The 16,263-nt window shown below is 35.7% G+C and overlaps 2 protein-coding genes across 2 annotated transcripts in view; both read right to left on the bottom strand.

Annotated features, from left to right (window-relative positions):
* Positions 1-2,977: 2,977 nt before the first annotated feature.
* Positions 2,978-10,517, bottom strand: LOC119831890. The gene is made up of 15 exons (XM_038355460.1): positions 10,424-10,517; positions 9,746-9,849; positions 9,200-9,271; positions 8,862-9,011; positions 8,405-8,603; positions 7,952-8,122; positions 7,493-7,656; positions 6,695-6,826; positions 6,191-6,277; positions 5,845-6,006; positions 5,082-5,207; positions 4,757-4,848; positions 3,971-4,157; positions 3,384-3,422; positions 2,978-3,034 (listed from the first exon to the last, which is right to left on the bottom strand). The coding sequence occupies exons 1-15, from the start codon at positions 10,515-10,517 to the stop codon at positions 2,978-2,980; spliced, it is 1,836 nt and encodes a 611-aa protein (XP_038211388.1).
* A 1,695-nt stretch (positions 10,518-12,212) lies between these two features.
* The window catches only part of LOC119831673 (peroxisomal leader peptide-processing protease), a 21,911-nt gene continuing 17,860 nt past the window's right edge, over positions 12,213-16,263 (bottom strand). Inside the window, exons 6-11 of the mRNA XM_038355119.1 lie at positions 15,559-15,725; positions 14,995-15,101; positions 14,438-14,606; positions 13,294-13,435; positions 12,698-12,861; positions 12,213-12,342 (exon numbers count right to left, since the gene is read on the bottom strand). Of these exons, the coding sequence (XP_038211047.1) occupies positions 12,257-12,342; positions 12,698-12,861; positions 13,294-13,435; positions 14,438-14,606; positions 14,995-15,101; positions 15,559-15,725 (835 nt within the window). The 3' untranslated portion in view covers positions 12,213-12,256. The remainder of the gene's footprint in view (positions 12,343-12,697; positions 12,862-13,293; positions 13,436-14,437; positions 14,607-14,994; positions 15,102-15,558; positions 15,726-16,263) is intronic.

Below are 16,263 nucleotides of genomic sequence, written 5' to 3'. Positions count from 1 at the left end.
TCCCCAGTGTACATCAGAGTGTGTACCAACTCCAATAGCATACCTACTAGTCATGAAAGTTTAATATGCATGTACAAAATATATAAGTTGTTCCTCAATGAATAAAATCTCCGATGACAATATTGAGGGTTTCACGTGTCACCAGTGCGTGCGAAAATTACATTACATCCCTATTACCCGAATTTTGAAGAAAGACATCATAATACAAGCGACTTGATATAGGCAAAGTGGTGTGCAAATATATGCCCACCTGCACTTGGTAGGCCTAAGGCCTGTTTTAATAACAGTTGACGTATGCCAAGTGCCCAACTAGCGTAGGTGGCCAATTTCAACAAGACACCGTGGCAGTGGAAAGAAACGTGAGTTGATTATAGTGATAAAACTGTAAAATGAAAAAAAAAATCATGAAACTAACATACCTACAACTCACAATTTGTCGATATAGATTAATTACTAAGGTGTGAAATACGAGACTAATTAAAAACTAAGAGTTACCAGTATCAATTATGATGTTGATGATTATACTTGGCTTGCTTGGAGATTGCGCGTGCTGCGGGACGACCCCCGAAAGTGAGGAGACGGTGGGGCATGGGCCAAACGACACACAATTTTTGGGCAACCTCACCGGATGGGGGGTGCCCGACACCAAAGGGAAAAGTTGGAAGAATTATATCAAATATTATAAGAACGTTACGCAACATAACAAGACCGCAGACGATGCGAGCTGGAAGAACTACGTGTCACAGAGTCAAGGCAAGGGATTTCCGAAGGAGTGGCAAGGTATTTGATGTTTAATGTTATTGTACGAGGCCTTTTTGAAATGACTGTCAACTGAGCTGGTGGTTCACCTGATCACACATTCGCTATATTCGCAGAGGTAGAGATGCCCATTCTTAATGTGTAGTGGTTAAGGACTGACGACAGGAATAAAGAAATTTATACAACCTACTGATGGATGTTTAATATTACATACCAACTATCTGACGTTATTTATGTAAAGTTCCCCATACTTTCTATTATTTTTTGGCAGATGACTCTTTCTTTCTATGCTAAGAAAGATCATTTTCTCGCACAAAAATCGTTTGTTTGTTATGGTTTAACTCAAAAACAACTCGATCGATTTTTTTTTACCACTAACAAGCTATATATTTACCAAATACCCATAGGTTTTATTTTTTTAATCGGGACCTAGATCCAGGCAAATCTAGGACAAGCGGCTAGCATTTACCAAGATGAAAATATTGTAATTACACGATTCGGGAATTGTGTTCATGTAAGAACAATTTTTTTTATTTACTAACATAATATTTTATATAATTATTTAATTATATTTTACTGTATATAAGTAAATAAACTAAAACTGAAATACAAAGAAAATGAGGATGTAGCAAAATTGGGGCTCTTATTACTGTTGGGATCAGTGATAAGTACCTCACTAGTGGTCCACCACGTCTTCAGCGTACGTTTTTCTCTGCATAAAAACCTTCTTTGGGCCTTAACAAATACGTTAAAAATAATTGCCGAACTGTTCAGCCGTTCTCGAGTTTTACGCTTAGCAACACATCTGAAGCTTTATTTTTATTTCTATATTTAGATATTTCTTATAGGCTACGGACCAGGTTCACCCGGCGACGCCCCACCGCCCTGGGCTTACATAGCAGGGAATTACGGAAGACCATACTTTTGCTTTCAATTCCCAGCTTATGGCAACTGTGACCGTAAAAATGTCAGGTATTGCGATATACTTATAGAAACTTTGAGAAATATATATGTTAAAACTGCAGGCCCCGGTTCCGCCCGGGTAGTCATTTATCGTAGTTGAAATAATATAAACTGTCCCATCAAGTTTGATCAAACTGCACATTTGCCTTGCGACCAGGCAAATGTTTAATGGGCGGTGGTAGCGCTTACTATCTGGCGACCCGCTGGCTACTTCTCTGATTGTTATAAATAATAACATATTAAACCTGAAACCTCTAAATTTTTTTAGTATAAGACCAAATTTAAGTGGTACAACATGACAGGCACCAGCTTTAAAACAAAAAAAAAATAGTTCCGTATACTTCTTACGCTTTACGTATGAATGTGACCATGACAATGCTCAGTGAAGCGAGGGAAATGGTAGGTCAAATAATATTTGAAATAAATAAATAAATCTTGTTCTAATAAATAGTAAATAAAAAATATGTGTATATTATCTACACTCATAAAATCCATTATCCAATACTGGAAAATATCATGCATTTTTATATCAAGAGAGACGTGAAGGTTACTGTTTTAAACCGAATTTTTAAGAGTTTCCAATTGGATTTTATTTATCAAACGAATCAAAAAAGAGGTTATCTTGGATTGTATTTTATTGTTTGTTACCTCTTAACTATTTACTGGGTGGACCAATTTTATGATTGTTTTTTTTTATTCGAAAGAAAGCCTTCCATGTTGTCCTATTTAAATTGAAAACTAAGTCGCTAGCAAATTGTCAGAACTAAACCAGATTTAAAAAAGATTATGATGGAAATTTAATCAGCAAGCGGTGAAACATGGCATTAGAATTTCAAACGAATTAAGACCCTATTTCAGGTGGGCGTTCAACCCCCAAACGCAAGTCTGTCAATTGTTCTACTACAGCGGGTGTGGAGGGAACGAAAATAACTTCCGATACAAAGCGAGTTGCCAAGATGCCTGCTCGAAAACCCCCGTCTCGCCCTGCGAGCCGCAAGAGAAAATTGACTTTAAGGAGCTACTAAATGGTTAACTGCTAATAGATTTTGGAAAGACTATATTTATTTGTCCCTAAGAAAGAAATACAAATACACTTTTAAAACGAAAAAATCAAAATATCTTAAAAGTATTTCTATTCCACTACTCGCAAAAACAAATATGCTCAAATATTGTCAATAATTTCCATTCATGCTGTAGTTCTATTGCAAAGACAGGGAAATAAATAAAAAGGAACATAAATAACAAAATTTATTCATTAATCTTCGTCTTCATCTTCGTCTTCATCGCCCTTTGCTTCATCGGTGACTTCAGGCTATGAAAGAAAAATATAACAAGAGTTATAATTTTATATATTCCATTTCATCATCATTATCATCATCATCATCAGCCCATATGTGTTCCCACTGCTGGGACACAGGCCTTCCATGTGGGTTCAGGCCATAATCCACCACGCTAGCCAAGTGCGGGTTGGTAGATGTCACATGTCGTCGAACTTTTGATTCTTTTACATGTCGGTTTCCTCACGATGTTTTCCTTCACCGTTTTTAAGTATTTCATTTAAAACAGTTTTATAACGAATTTATTTAAAAACTTGGTGCTGTGGAAAAGTTAAATAAAAAATGCGATGCCTTTTTGAAATAGTAAACAAAAATTTCAATTACTTCAGCCGGTTCCACGGGTTCCGTTACTTCAACCACCTCCTGAAAATAATTGTAGATTTCTTTAAATATATAACAAACATTTTCAGAAAAAGCAATTTGGCCATATTTACATAGGACAGAAAATTTCATAATAAAATTAAAAATATGGGCTATATTTAATTATTCATTTATATTTCATAATTTCTGATATATTTCCATAGATACAGACGTTCAAAAGCACTTCATCCATTAACAAAACCATTTAATAACTTGTACCACAAGCAATTTTATGTGGGAGTCGAGTACACTTTAGCACGAATTTGGCCAGCGCTCATCGGCCAGGTACCACAATCCCAAAGAAGGGGCGTGAATAGCAGTATGTAAATTCTACTATGTTTCGTGAGGGAGCAGGACGCCCGTACCCGTTTCACTCACCCTTCTCAGTCCTTTACTGTCGACGTCAATACCTTACCAGTTGCATTTATAGGAGCCCTACTTCTGCAAATGTTCGTGGGCCATGATGATCACTAACCATCAGCCAAACCAGTAGCTCGGTTGCCTGTTCTAAACATAAACCTGTACTTAATCCTCCCATAATCAATACTAACGGCAATTTCCTCCTCATGAACGCTTTCCTCCTCAAAGTAATCATCCCCGTAGCCCACCGGGAACATAGTGAGGCACTCCTTTTCGCCAGAGGTCACGTCAGAGGATATATAGCACGGGTTCAGGCCAGCTAGTTGCAGGAGGGCCAGACTACGCCTACGGGACACCATTATGGCGAGACGGTCTTTGCTGGTGGTGGAATGAATAAAAAACCTTTGTACTGAACATAATTATAGAAGGACTAACAAAAATGTGGCTAATCTGCGCACCTTAAACAATATGGTACGTTTTTTCTCTCCATAAGAATCTTTCTTGTACTTTAAAACCTGAACAAAAACGTTTACGCTGATTTCGCCATGCTCAAATTTAAAAACTACCAACGTAACTGGTGATCCACTTTCAATACTAAATAAAGGAATAAAATAAAAAATTCTTCTGATCGGGCGCAGTGGAAAATTTAATCAGTAGCTTTGTGCAGTGCGGTGTTTATTGGACAATCGATTTTACCAGGAGAATTGGTTGGTCATGGTGTATTATTAATAGGAAAAATTAATAACAACCGTTAGAAGGGAAAGTGTGATTTGATAAAAAATGCCAAAAACCAAAAAAAATATCTAAATCCGGTCAGCTATTCTTGATATAGGTAATGTAACTCTCATGATTCTTTTTTACATAAACATATACTAGCTTTTGCCCACAGCTTCGCTCGCAATCGAATCGTAATACTAAACCTTTCAATTATCCACCTGAAGCCCAAAAAAATTAAAATAAAATTATAAAGAACTTACTGTTTCCTCACCCTCTCCATCTTGTCATACTGTTTAATCGTGAACGCCAGGTGCTCAGCGGAGTACGGGTCGTCACCGATGAAAATCCCATACTAACCAGTAATAAATCTTAATATATATACTGTACGTGTCACATCGTTTGTCCGCGATGGGCTTCTAAACTACTCGACCGATTTTTATCAAATTTGCACACTATGTGCAGTTTGATCCAACTTAAAATATAGGATAGTTTTAATTATTTGTGAAGATAAACATAATTCAATTGGTTTCATTTCCATTAAACTATCATGAATATAAGTACCACCCATTCTTATTCCGTTCTTACATTAAGGATGTCCTCTGGATACTGATCCATGATCTCCTTAACGTCTTGGCGTTTATCGATAGAGAACATCACTAGCACGTGCGGCGGGAGGAACTCGGATTCGATTGTAGCTAACTCTGATACAATCTGTGGATATATTATTGCAGAAATTTAGAGGAAAAGGTTTAGTCTTATAATCAAAAACATATTCAAAGGATGGACTGTTAGTTTACGTAACACAAATTTGACATTGAATTCGGTGGATGCCAAAAATTACTAGATCCTTCCACCACAGGTTTTATTTTTGCAGTTGTTAATCGAGAATAAAAGGTTTCCAACAGAAGTCTTTTAGAACAAAAGACTTCCATCATAAGTCTTTTTTTCCTTGTAAATTTTTCCAACATCAACTTTTTCGACCAGATTGAACCAGAGGGCTCCGTTGTGGGGCTGCTTGAAGTCAGTGACAGTTCTCCGGTCTGATAATATTCAGGGCATATTAGTCAGGTATTTGTCAATACATTCATCAATGTTGGAATGCACTATACCTCCATTATAATGAGACTCACACTTGATCGAGTTACTCTTGTTAATTAGAACTGCGCTCAACCACGATCTCGCCTGATGGTAAGATGTTGCCTAAAATATAACGCGTGTGCCTAGAAGATATCCGTTCTCTCTTCTCCTGAAGAACACAAATTTAAGCCATCGGAAAACACAGAGTCGGGATTCTGTGTTCAGGATTAAATCACTGGATTCAGGCCTGAGGAATACAATAGTAACTTACCTTAGGATAGAAATAAGCAAGACCATTCGCTTTGGCCAGATCGTTGGGCGGCGAGTAGAGTCCGGGCACGAACAGTCCTCCTGGGGGAATGTACTCTTCCCCTTCTACCGATACGTCAGAGTGGAACTCCTCTTCCTCTTCTACTTTCTCTTCTTCCTCGGGCTTTTGAAATCAAAACTTATAAGATTTAGAGTGCACAGGTTCATGCATGTAGAAATGTTCATGAAAAATAAAAGTTTTAATGATCAGTTTGATTCATTTTACGCTTACATGTTCACATGTTGATTTAGCAACTAAAAAAAAACTTTCTACTTCTACAACATCTAAATATAGAGATATTGCTTACATTATCTTCTTGCTCAGTCTCCGCCTTCTCAGTTTCCTCTCCTTCCACTTCCTCTCCGGTCTCTTCAGGTTCTGGATCCGCTGGTAACTATTAAAATGTTACTTCAAACTTTTATGTCTAAATATGTACCATAATAATACAACATAAATAACGAGGTTTGCTTGGTCATCTGTTATAGAAAAGCTAAGGAGTAGATGTACCTAAAAATTATCAAGTTATACATTAACTTGAGATTGACTCCCAATTGTCAAATACTATTCACGAGCAATGCAAGAAATACCGCACGAGGAAATTGCTCAATTCTAGATCAGAGATATTCCCATTTTATAAGGAAAGATAAATTATCTTATACATCCTTATCTGTACCCCAGAAAAAGGTTATGAATATTATAACTTAATCCAACGGCATATCACAATTTCCCAATAGTTTACTAATCGGTTTCAGTCACTAAAGATTTCAAATATACACCATTTTAGAAGGTCTCATGATATGATAATTTGTACCCCAGCTTGAATCCTCGCCATTCTCTCTTCTTCCTGTCGCTGCTTCTCCAGCCTCTGCCGCTCTTCTTCAGCCTCTCTCGCAAGTCGAGCCTGTTCTGCCGCTAGACGCTCCCTCTCTTCTTTTTCTTCGCGCTTTAAGAAGATCATCATTAGGAAGAAAAAAAACAATTTATTTGACTTCACAAAATTACAATTGAAACAAGACAATGCAGCAATGTAATTAATATACTACAACACATTTAGGACAAAGAAATACAAATCAGATAATTATGGTCAACAAAAAGTGGAGCTAAATGAGATAGCCCGTTAGCCTACGCTGCAACGCTAATTTTCTCTGTAACGATTATAGCGGCAGTACGTTCACTAATAATCAAATGAGATAATTAGCTATTTTAATGTGCTAGAGTAGATTTTAATGTACGGTTTGTCTACATCGTGAGAGATTAAATGAATTGATATTACATGCCCCGAATTTAGATAACATTAAGATGTCGGTTCCGCGCTTAAACTCTCTCTGGTCAAGCCAGTCTTTTGTTATCGGACCATTGAATTACGTATAACATAATACTATGACTGAAATATTAGTATAGGGAAGGCATTTCTGATTGTTTATAAGCAATAAATAAAATAATATACAGTTATTCAGTAGATAATCTAAACTAATATTATATAAAGTAATTATACTTTTTTTTGTATGTTGTTTGCACAATGACAAAGTTGCGTCTTTACTCAGTGACGTAGGCTATGTATCATTAGTGAAGCCGGGGCCATACACTGGTAGTGAAAACATTATCATACCAATTTCTGCATCCGAGCTTCATACCGCTCCCTGCGGACTTCTCTAGCGGTCTTGCTAATACTGGCGTAACGTTCATACGCCGGTATTGGAGGCACTTGCTTCTCTGGTGGCACGTCCTCTTTCGGCACCGGGATTTCTTCGTAGAGCGCGTGTCGTAATAGTTCTGGGATAAAATGCTCGTTATTCTGGGTGTATGGAGAACAAATATTTATTTCCAATATAAACATGCATTTTACAACTTTCAGATAGGACTAAAAACGCTGTAGATAAAAATATGTTACTATTTTCTATTACTTATAGTCTATGATATTTCTTAACTTTTGCAATTATTGGCAACTTCAGACGCTAATGACTTTTCAGTTTACGAGTAGTAAAATAATTCTACAATAATTTAAATGGAACTATAACTACAGCCCAAAATACCAATCGTTCCTTAAGCCATATCCAACGATACACACTGACAAAGTCTCTATTATCGGTGTCAAACATCTTGAACACAACCACCAAGGTCTCCCCATTCATGAGCGCGTGGAGACAGGCCTCGTTGGGCTCCACGTCGCTCATGTAGAGAGCCTCCTTGGCGCCCTCCTCGGTTATTATGAACGTTTCCTTCGCCGCGACTTGTATGTCTGTTTTTAATATTAAGAAAATGCTGAATTTTAAGTTGTACTTGAGTATGTATGGGACGGATGTGGCTGTATTATTTTTTAGGTCCTTAAGAATGCTTAATAGCTGTTGCTGATTAAATAAATCATTTTGTCGCAAAGAGACACAATTTTGTGATGAAGCAATAGCAATGATAATAAAAGACTTTTACAAGAGACATTTTTGAAGGTTATAATTCCTAATAACATAACTTTATTTCTCTTATACTTTTTTGAAAAAGAAATATAAAAAAAGCAAAAACATACTTATCATATCCCACTTCTCATACAAATCATAGTGCGCCTTGTGACAGTGCGGCCAGAACATAATGAAGTTGATGCGTCTGACGTGAGCCGCAAGTCGCTCGCAGACTCTCTTCTTGCGCGCCGCCAACGTCAGAACGCGCAATCTCTCAGTATTTTCGCGCGCTTCTTCTTCTAATTTTAAATCTTCTTCGATTTTCGCCTGTTTACCATTTTTCTTGGGTATTTTAATCCATTCTTTAAATATTTCTTATTTATAAAAGTAAAAATTAAAAATAGAAAAAGCGAGGCGGTGCTTGAACCCGTCTTTTAGACATCATTCCTTTGATACTACTATCTACGGTACAGCGAACAAAATATTTATAAATTGCATTTAAATACTATGGAATATAAATCTATTGCTATATATTATCTGACAAAAGTCATTAAATGAGCGAAAATCTAAATATTAATAACATACAGCTTCCTCCGGCAGCATCTCGTGAATCTCTTGCTTATGCCTCTCCACTCCGGTGTCCTTCTCTCTTTGCATCAAGCCTAACTCTTCCTCTATGATCCGACATAGCTCTATTCCGTTTGCGCCAAACATAGCACGGGTTAGTTTTCCTTTCTGAAATTTTCCTATTTTTTAACTTCAAAAAAAATATTTTTACGTGTCGTAACTTCTCCCATATTACTCACTGGCACCTGGTTTCTTTAAATTAATCTATTTGATCGCTACACCGACAGGGATATATTATATTTCCCTGTACATGTAGTTCAAATGGAATTTATAAGTTTTGGGAAAATATACATTACCATGATAAAAAGGAAAACAGGTTCACTGCGGTTCTTAAACCTCACTAGTGCGTCAATATTATCTGCAAGTGCCTAAAACAAATAAGACGATCATCATACCTTGTCATATCGCACCTTCAGAATTATAGTGACCTAATTAAAAAAATCATGATTTTGACTTATTGTCAAGAAGCGACCTAAAACAACCACCTTTATCCACTTTTATTAAAACACAGGCCGATTTTTACATAGAAAGCAGTAAAACGTATATTTCGGTCTCTTTCATTCCCCTCCAAGTACCGCGTTTGTTTAGTTTGAGTGTGACGCAATCAGTAAGTATATTATACTAGTACATAAACTAATTATAATAAGGTCCAACAACAACAGCTCCCTAATATTATGTTCCGATTAGTTTATCTGAAACATCATAAGGTTGGGAATGGCTATCAGACATTATCGGTCAGAAAGCGGTGAATCCCAACTCTTTTCACAAAAAAATTCCATAAAGATACCAGTTTCATTATCATATTTAAAAGCCAGAATATGTTCTCGCTCTTTCTATCTTACCTTGACCATAGCAATTCGATCCTGTCCTATTTCTAACTTCCCCTTTCTGATCGCATTCCCTGTAGCTAGGCAATAGCCACAAAACTCGGAATATACTTCCATACCTGTACAATTTTTTCTTTTACCATTAAATCGTAAGTGATCCCATTAAGGTTTATTTAACGTACACTGTAACTCAAACAATTAATCAAGAACCTTATTAGAGCTTAACTATTAGACAAGACTGTACAATCAGAACAATAATATAAAAAAATAATAAAAACAGAACGGGGAGCCAAACGAGGCAGGCAATCAGTCTACGCTGCAGCAAAGTTGTATGCATCTGTATTTTGTAACGATTGGAGCGGCACGTTACTAATATACCTACTAGAATCATACGAATTCAATTTCAATTTAGATCCCTCGAACAATCTCGGTAGAGACACATAACATAAAAATGTCGACATACACCGCTTCTCCCAGAGTTAAGTAAACATAAGTCAGGGATATAAGGGAGTTATATATCATATATTATTATTATTATATTGTACGTAACCTGAAACTAAACTGACTGATGTATGAAAAACAATACGTTCCTTTAATCTCAGTACACTAAATGTGTATATTTACTCATGAAATATAGGAACTCAAACATGCATAAAACACAAGAATTTGTATGCAATAAGATTAAAACCATACATATCAGTTGATGGAAATGAGATTGTAAATAAGCTTCGAAGTCTTCATTTGTCTCCACATTATCCTGTATGGAAACCTGTCCTTTACGAGCCATTTAATTGAATCCTAAATATGTTATTTTTTAATAATTGTAATAGCTTTAAATTATCAGTTTGACAGACAGCTATTGACATAGCAAGATCATTCTGCAAGAAGAATAAGGTTTTTTAGCTGTTTTCCTAATAAATTATATTTAGGATAATATAAATTTCTATCTTAAGATAAATGAATGACGAAAAATTATGAAACATACATACATTGATCCAAATGTTCTGTAGCTTTAACAGAGTAACAATCAATTATAATAAATTTATACGGTTTTTTTTTTAATTAAATTGAACTGATTTTGAGGAATTCATATTTTTATTAATTTTAGATCACTTGGCTTATATATTTAAATACTTCATTCGTTTTTAATAATGTATTGGTATCCGTTTAAGTTTATATTTTGAACTAAATAAAAAATAAAATAAATTCTCAGTACATGTAGGTTCTGCCAACATGTACATAAATTTGTATATAGCCTTATTCCACAAATGGATTATCTAACACTGAAGCAATTTTTCGAATTGGACAAGTAGTTCCTGAGATACACAGCGCGTTTAAAAATGCAAGGAACCAACAAACAAACTTCAGATTCATGTGATTAGTGGATAAAGTAAGAAGTAACAATCAAAATGTTGATAAAAATAAAAATTCTAATATTTTTATAATATATTTCATACAAAAATTCACTTATTGAAATAATAAAGCCATTAAAAATGTGACAATATATCCTACACTTGTACCACAAAACTATATCTATTATAAAATCCACCAGGGATTCGAAAATATGTTATTAATTATATTGATAAAAAATATATCACAATATAATCACAATTCATTTATATTATGTAATATAAAATTATTTTGTGTCAAAATTTAATTGGATATAGATTCTTAAAGAACACCGATAAAACATATGAGAACTTCGAAACAAAATGTTTAGAAACAAAACTATATAAGCAGTTTTATATATAAAAGAAAAGAAAAGTCTAGCACTGGCTTTTCGCCCGTGGCGTCGTCCGTGTTATTAACATAAATCCTATGGGAAAGAGATGTTTAACCGCAGTAAAGAGTATTCAATCTATCCCCAGACAAAAGGATCATAAAAAAAAATCGCTCCGTTGCGACTTAAAAAAAAAAAGACAAACACACTTTTTCTTATAATTAATAACGATTATACATACATGCAATTTGCTATATAATATTAACTTCACCACATTCCGTATTCCATACATTATGAAGTATTGTTAAAATATGTAATAGCATTAATAAATTGACTATAATTTTTTTCTTAATTAATATTTTTTTAAGGAATCGAACCTGCGATCCTGCGAAGGAATACAATTTGATATTACAATAAAACATTAATCGCTTTTCGTCACTCATAAACTAATAATTCATAAATACATGATCTTAATATTCAACATTTCTGAACAATTTTCATGTAATATATGAAGCATCTTAAAAAATATATTTAAAATTAAATTGTATATAATATACACGTTTCATTCTAACATTACCGATAACCCACATGCTATCCCTCTCACACTTATTTAATTCACAAAAAATACCACATTTTTTGCCTTCGTTTAATGATTATTGTATTGATTTTTAAATATCGACCTTATCACCTATACTTAATACAATAAAAATATTTAATATAATAAAAAAAAATATTAATTGAAGAGTTATAGTATACAATATGTATATAAAATTAGAAAAAACTTTATATAAAGTAAATATTTTTTTTTATATTTTCGACCTATAGGGTAGCAACCGCCATTGTGACTGAATCATCTCTCTGCTATTCTCGATTGCCAATAATTTCTTCTCATCTGAAAAAATATTATAAAAACCAATACAAAATCATTATAAAATACATAACCGGTATACAATACCGTGATTTGACTATTTCATTTATGAAAAATCTTACAAGATTCCTTTTAAATAAGGAACGTTCAATACTCGTTAAACCATTATACCATATTTTTAATCATTAAAAAATTATTTAGAGGATTTTTTTCTTTAGAATCAAATTCGTTGCATTCAGTTTTCAACACACTATCAAACTAGCATATATACTGAAGCATGTCATATATTTTTCTGATATTTTTATTCCAGTGGATTGGAGACATTATAAATTAAGTATTTAGCTCATAAGGTATAGAACTGTATGTACTTGTATCTTACCTCTATCATCAATGAATTGCTGCACAAGTCGCAAGAAAGCTTTGGCGGGAACCGCCATATTTATGTATGGAAAACACGCTCCGGTTTCTGTCTTTGCGTTGCTCACTATTATGCCGAGAACTCTCACTTGCGCGTTGCTTGTTATTTGGAATATTGGTCCGCCGCTGTAATGGAGTATGACAAGATTTTTCAAAATCAATCTGATAATGTATGACATTTTAAATCAGCGCCATCTGTTTTTGAGTTGTAGTTTTAATATCCTTACCTACATTTTTATGTTTGTTTATTTATATGTAACCGACTCCTTTAGCCTCGATATTCACTGACTTTAAACACACAAATTTAATTTACAGTTTTCAACAATATCATGAGTTTGTCTGATTATCCTGTTTAGGATCGCCAGGATTAAATAGTTTCCTAACATATGCTCTGTAAGTAATTGAGTTGATTCTATTGTTAAAGCGTGTTTTTAACAATATTATCGCGTAAATCGCGTTTAAAATCCGTTAAAAAGTCTTTAATTTCTGAATGCATAATACTCGCGTAAAATCAAACACAAGAAATACTATAATACAACAGTTTCTAATTTATTATACCTAAATCCAGATTGCACGCAGCACGACGTCTGTATTAAAGATGGCGACACGTTGTTTATGTGTCCACTAGTTACAGTCGGTTTCAGGTCGTCTAGATTGTTCTCGTTGAAGTACGGGTAGCCGGCTGCTAGCACTGACTCGCCTGGAGGAAACGCGTGTCTTGCGATAAGTTGATTGTTCAAACTTCAAAAGTGGAATGGGATGAAAGTGACTTGAGAATATTTTTATCTATTATATTGAAATGGCTTTTGCCCGCGGCTTCGCTCACGTTAAAGTCGAAGTAGTTAGGATGTTATATATGTATACTAGCAAACCCGGCGAACTCCGTTTCGCCACCAGGTGGTTGTATGTGAAAAATGACTTTCCCGCTTTTCTGCAGAATTTTTTCCTGAATTTTCCTTGCCATAAACCTCACGGCGCCCGAGACCTTTCCAACGAATGCAAAACCGTGGAAATCGGTTCGTGCGTTCTGGAGTTATAGCGTCAGGAAGGAAAATCCGACTTATTTTTATATAGTAGATAAGCAGTGAATCGTGATAAAGAATTCTATCTATAAAAAACAAACATCAAAATCCGTTGTGAAGTTTTATAGATTCACAGACAGAGATAGCGACTTTGTTTTATACTATGTAGTGATGATATAGAGGGTATCCAATATACAATATGAAGTATCAAAGTCCATAGCAATAAAAGAATGTCCTAACTATTTTTTTAAGCAAAACAAAACAATATTAACAAATCACAGACACCACTCACACTGTCATCACAGACTATAAATAAAAAAAAGAGACATACATCTAATTAATAATAATAATAATAAACACATTTATTGTCAACATCACATAAGGAAATCAAAAACATTTGAACACAACTAGATAGAGAACTAGAACTAGAAAAAACACTATAAAAGCAACACAAACAGAAATAGAACAAAAAAGAAAACAAAAAAAAATTAAATATCATTAATCATCTAGTGTTTGTTCACTAGGTGGTATGTGGCAATGACTGTTGACAAGAGGAGCCAGCTCAGTATAAGATGGTATGGTAAAGTTACCTTACCATCACTGATTTTCAGTGGCCCCGGGTGACTTTTAATTAATTACTTAATTAATTTCATAAGAAAAAAAAAGTCCATACAACAAACCTTTTTCCGCCGGCTCATCGCTAAACACAGCAGGCAACAAGTGATTCCAGCACTGCGGGTTTGTGAACAGCAGAGCGAGGTCGTACGCTTTATCGTCCACGTTCTTGTACCGCACTATCGCTGTCTCTTTCACACCGCGGCAGTACAGCGACACTTTGTGAGAGGCGTGCTGGAAAGAGACAGCGTGATGTTTAGCTGTGCGCTTAAAATCTTATTTCTAAAGTACATTATATTTCTAAAGTATATTATTTCTAAAGTACGTTATATTGCTTTGGTTTGCAGATTTAAGTGATAAATTTTCTATTTTATTTTCTAATCAGTACTTTCATTATCATCAGGGTTCATCATATGAGGGTTTAGGCCATAATCCACCACGCTGGCCAAGTGCGGGTTGGCAGATGTCACGCAATCTATACTAATAATATAAAACTCGTCCGATTTGAAAAATTCTTTCAGTGTTAGATAGCCCATTTATTGAGGAAGGCTATAGGCTATATATATGTAACACGGGCGAAGCCGGTACGGACCGCTAGTATAATATATAATAAAAACATTACGTTCTTAACAACGTGCGCGCACGTGATGACGAACCCGTCGCCGAGGTACACGCCCGCGCCCCACGACGCGCCGCACCGCACTAGCAGCGTCACCCGGTCTATGCGCTCTGCAAGTTTATGGGCCAATTTACAAAGACGTAGCTTATGAATTTCAGCCGTGGGACTTCCACTACTGGACAAAAGATTCAAAGATTTCCACCACGACTAGTTATTAGGCTATGAATCATTTTTTTGATTAATTTTATTTTTATGTGATAGCGGGCAACTGATTCGCTTGATAGTAAGCGATCACCACCGCTTATGAACAATCGCAGAGGTAGTACCCTGCGAATTCGCTGCGCAAGGATTTACGACTGAAAAGAAGGAACGGGACGGGTGAGAAAAAGGAAATGAGTTTCCACGCCCCTACCCCCACACTCACTGTACGTTACACTCATAGCATGTTATTAGTACTTCCCCGGTGCGAACTGTACCAATTTGCGCCGAAGCGTGCTCCATTGAACCACCAGCTTGTTTGCCCGCTATGACCAAAACATAACACCCAGCATCCCCCACCCATCTCACCCAGTATGTCGCTATGCAGCGGCGAGGGCGCAGCTCGCGGCGCGGCGGCGGGCGGCACGCGCAGCTTGGCCGCCAGCACGGAGCGCAGCGGCGCCGCCAGCGTCAGCCCCACCCACTCGCCGCGCCACCACGACACGCTGCACACCACCGCGCCCACTAGCTCCTTACTGAAATGTGCCTACTATTCAAGCCCACGAGCACATTGCTTTTGATCAAATATACGTTTCGGATCGCCGGGTCTAATCCGGACTATTTTACTACTTATACACGGACATACACATTATTAATTTTATAATGGAATTTTTCAAGTCTTCTAGTAGTGGTTACGTGAGTAAAGTGAAGGTGTGGGAAATTAAATATAAAAGTAACTTGAGGTATCAAGGGTCAACCGGATGAAAGGAAGTTCCTTTCGATTAATTAGCGAAGGGATCGTTATAAAATTTTATTCCTTTTTATTTATAATAATTATTATTGAATAAACGTTCGTAGAAAGGCGGAACGAAAATAACTGGCTTGCAAACTTGAGAGAGTGAGAGAGAGAGAGAGATAGATAGATAGAGAAACACTCAAACGGCACACGACTTACAACTATAGCATAAAGTATCATTACAACTATTGATATTACATATAGATATTTTTACCGTCCAGCCCCTTTCGCAACGCGCGATAACTTCGTACCAATAAAATTTTAGTACATGTTATCAA

Source organism: Zerene cesonia, chromosome 14, assembly GCF_012273895.1.
Source record: "Zerene cesonia ecotype Mississippi chromosome 14, Zerene_cesonia_1.1, whole genome shotgun sequence".
Taxonomy (NCBI): Eukaryota; Metazoa; Arthropoda; class Insecta; order Lepidoptera; family Pieridae; genus Zerene; species Zerene cesonia.
The sequence above is the reverse complement of the archived record's forward strand: the minus strand, read 5'-3'. Positions and strand labels throughout refer to the sequence as shown.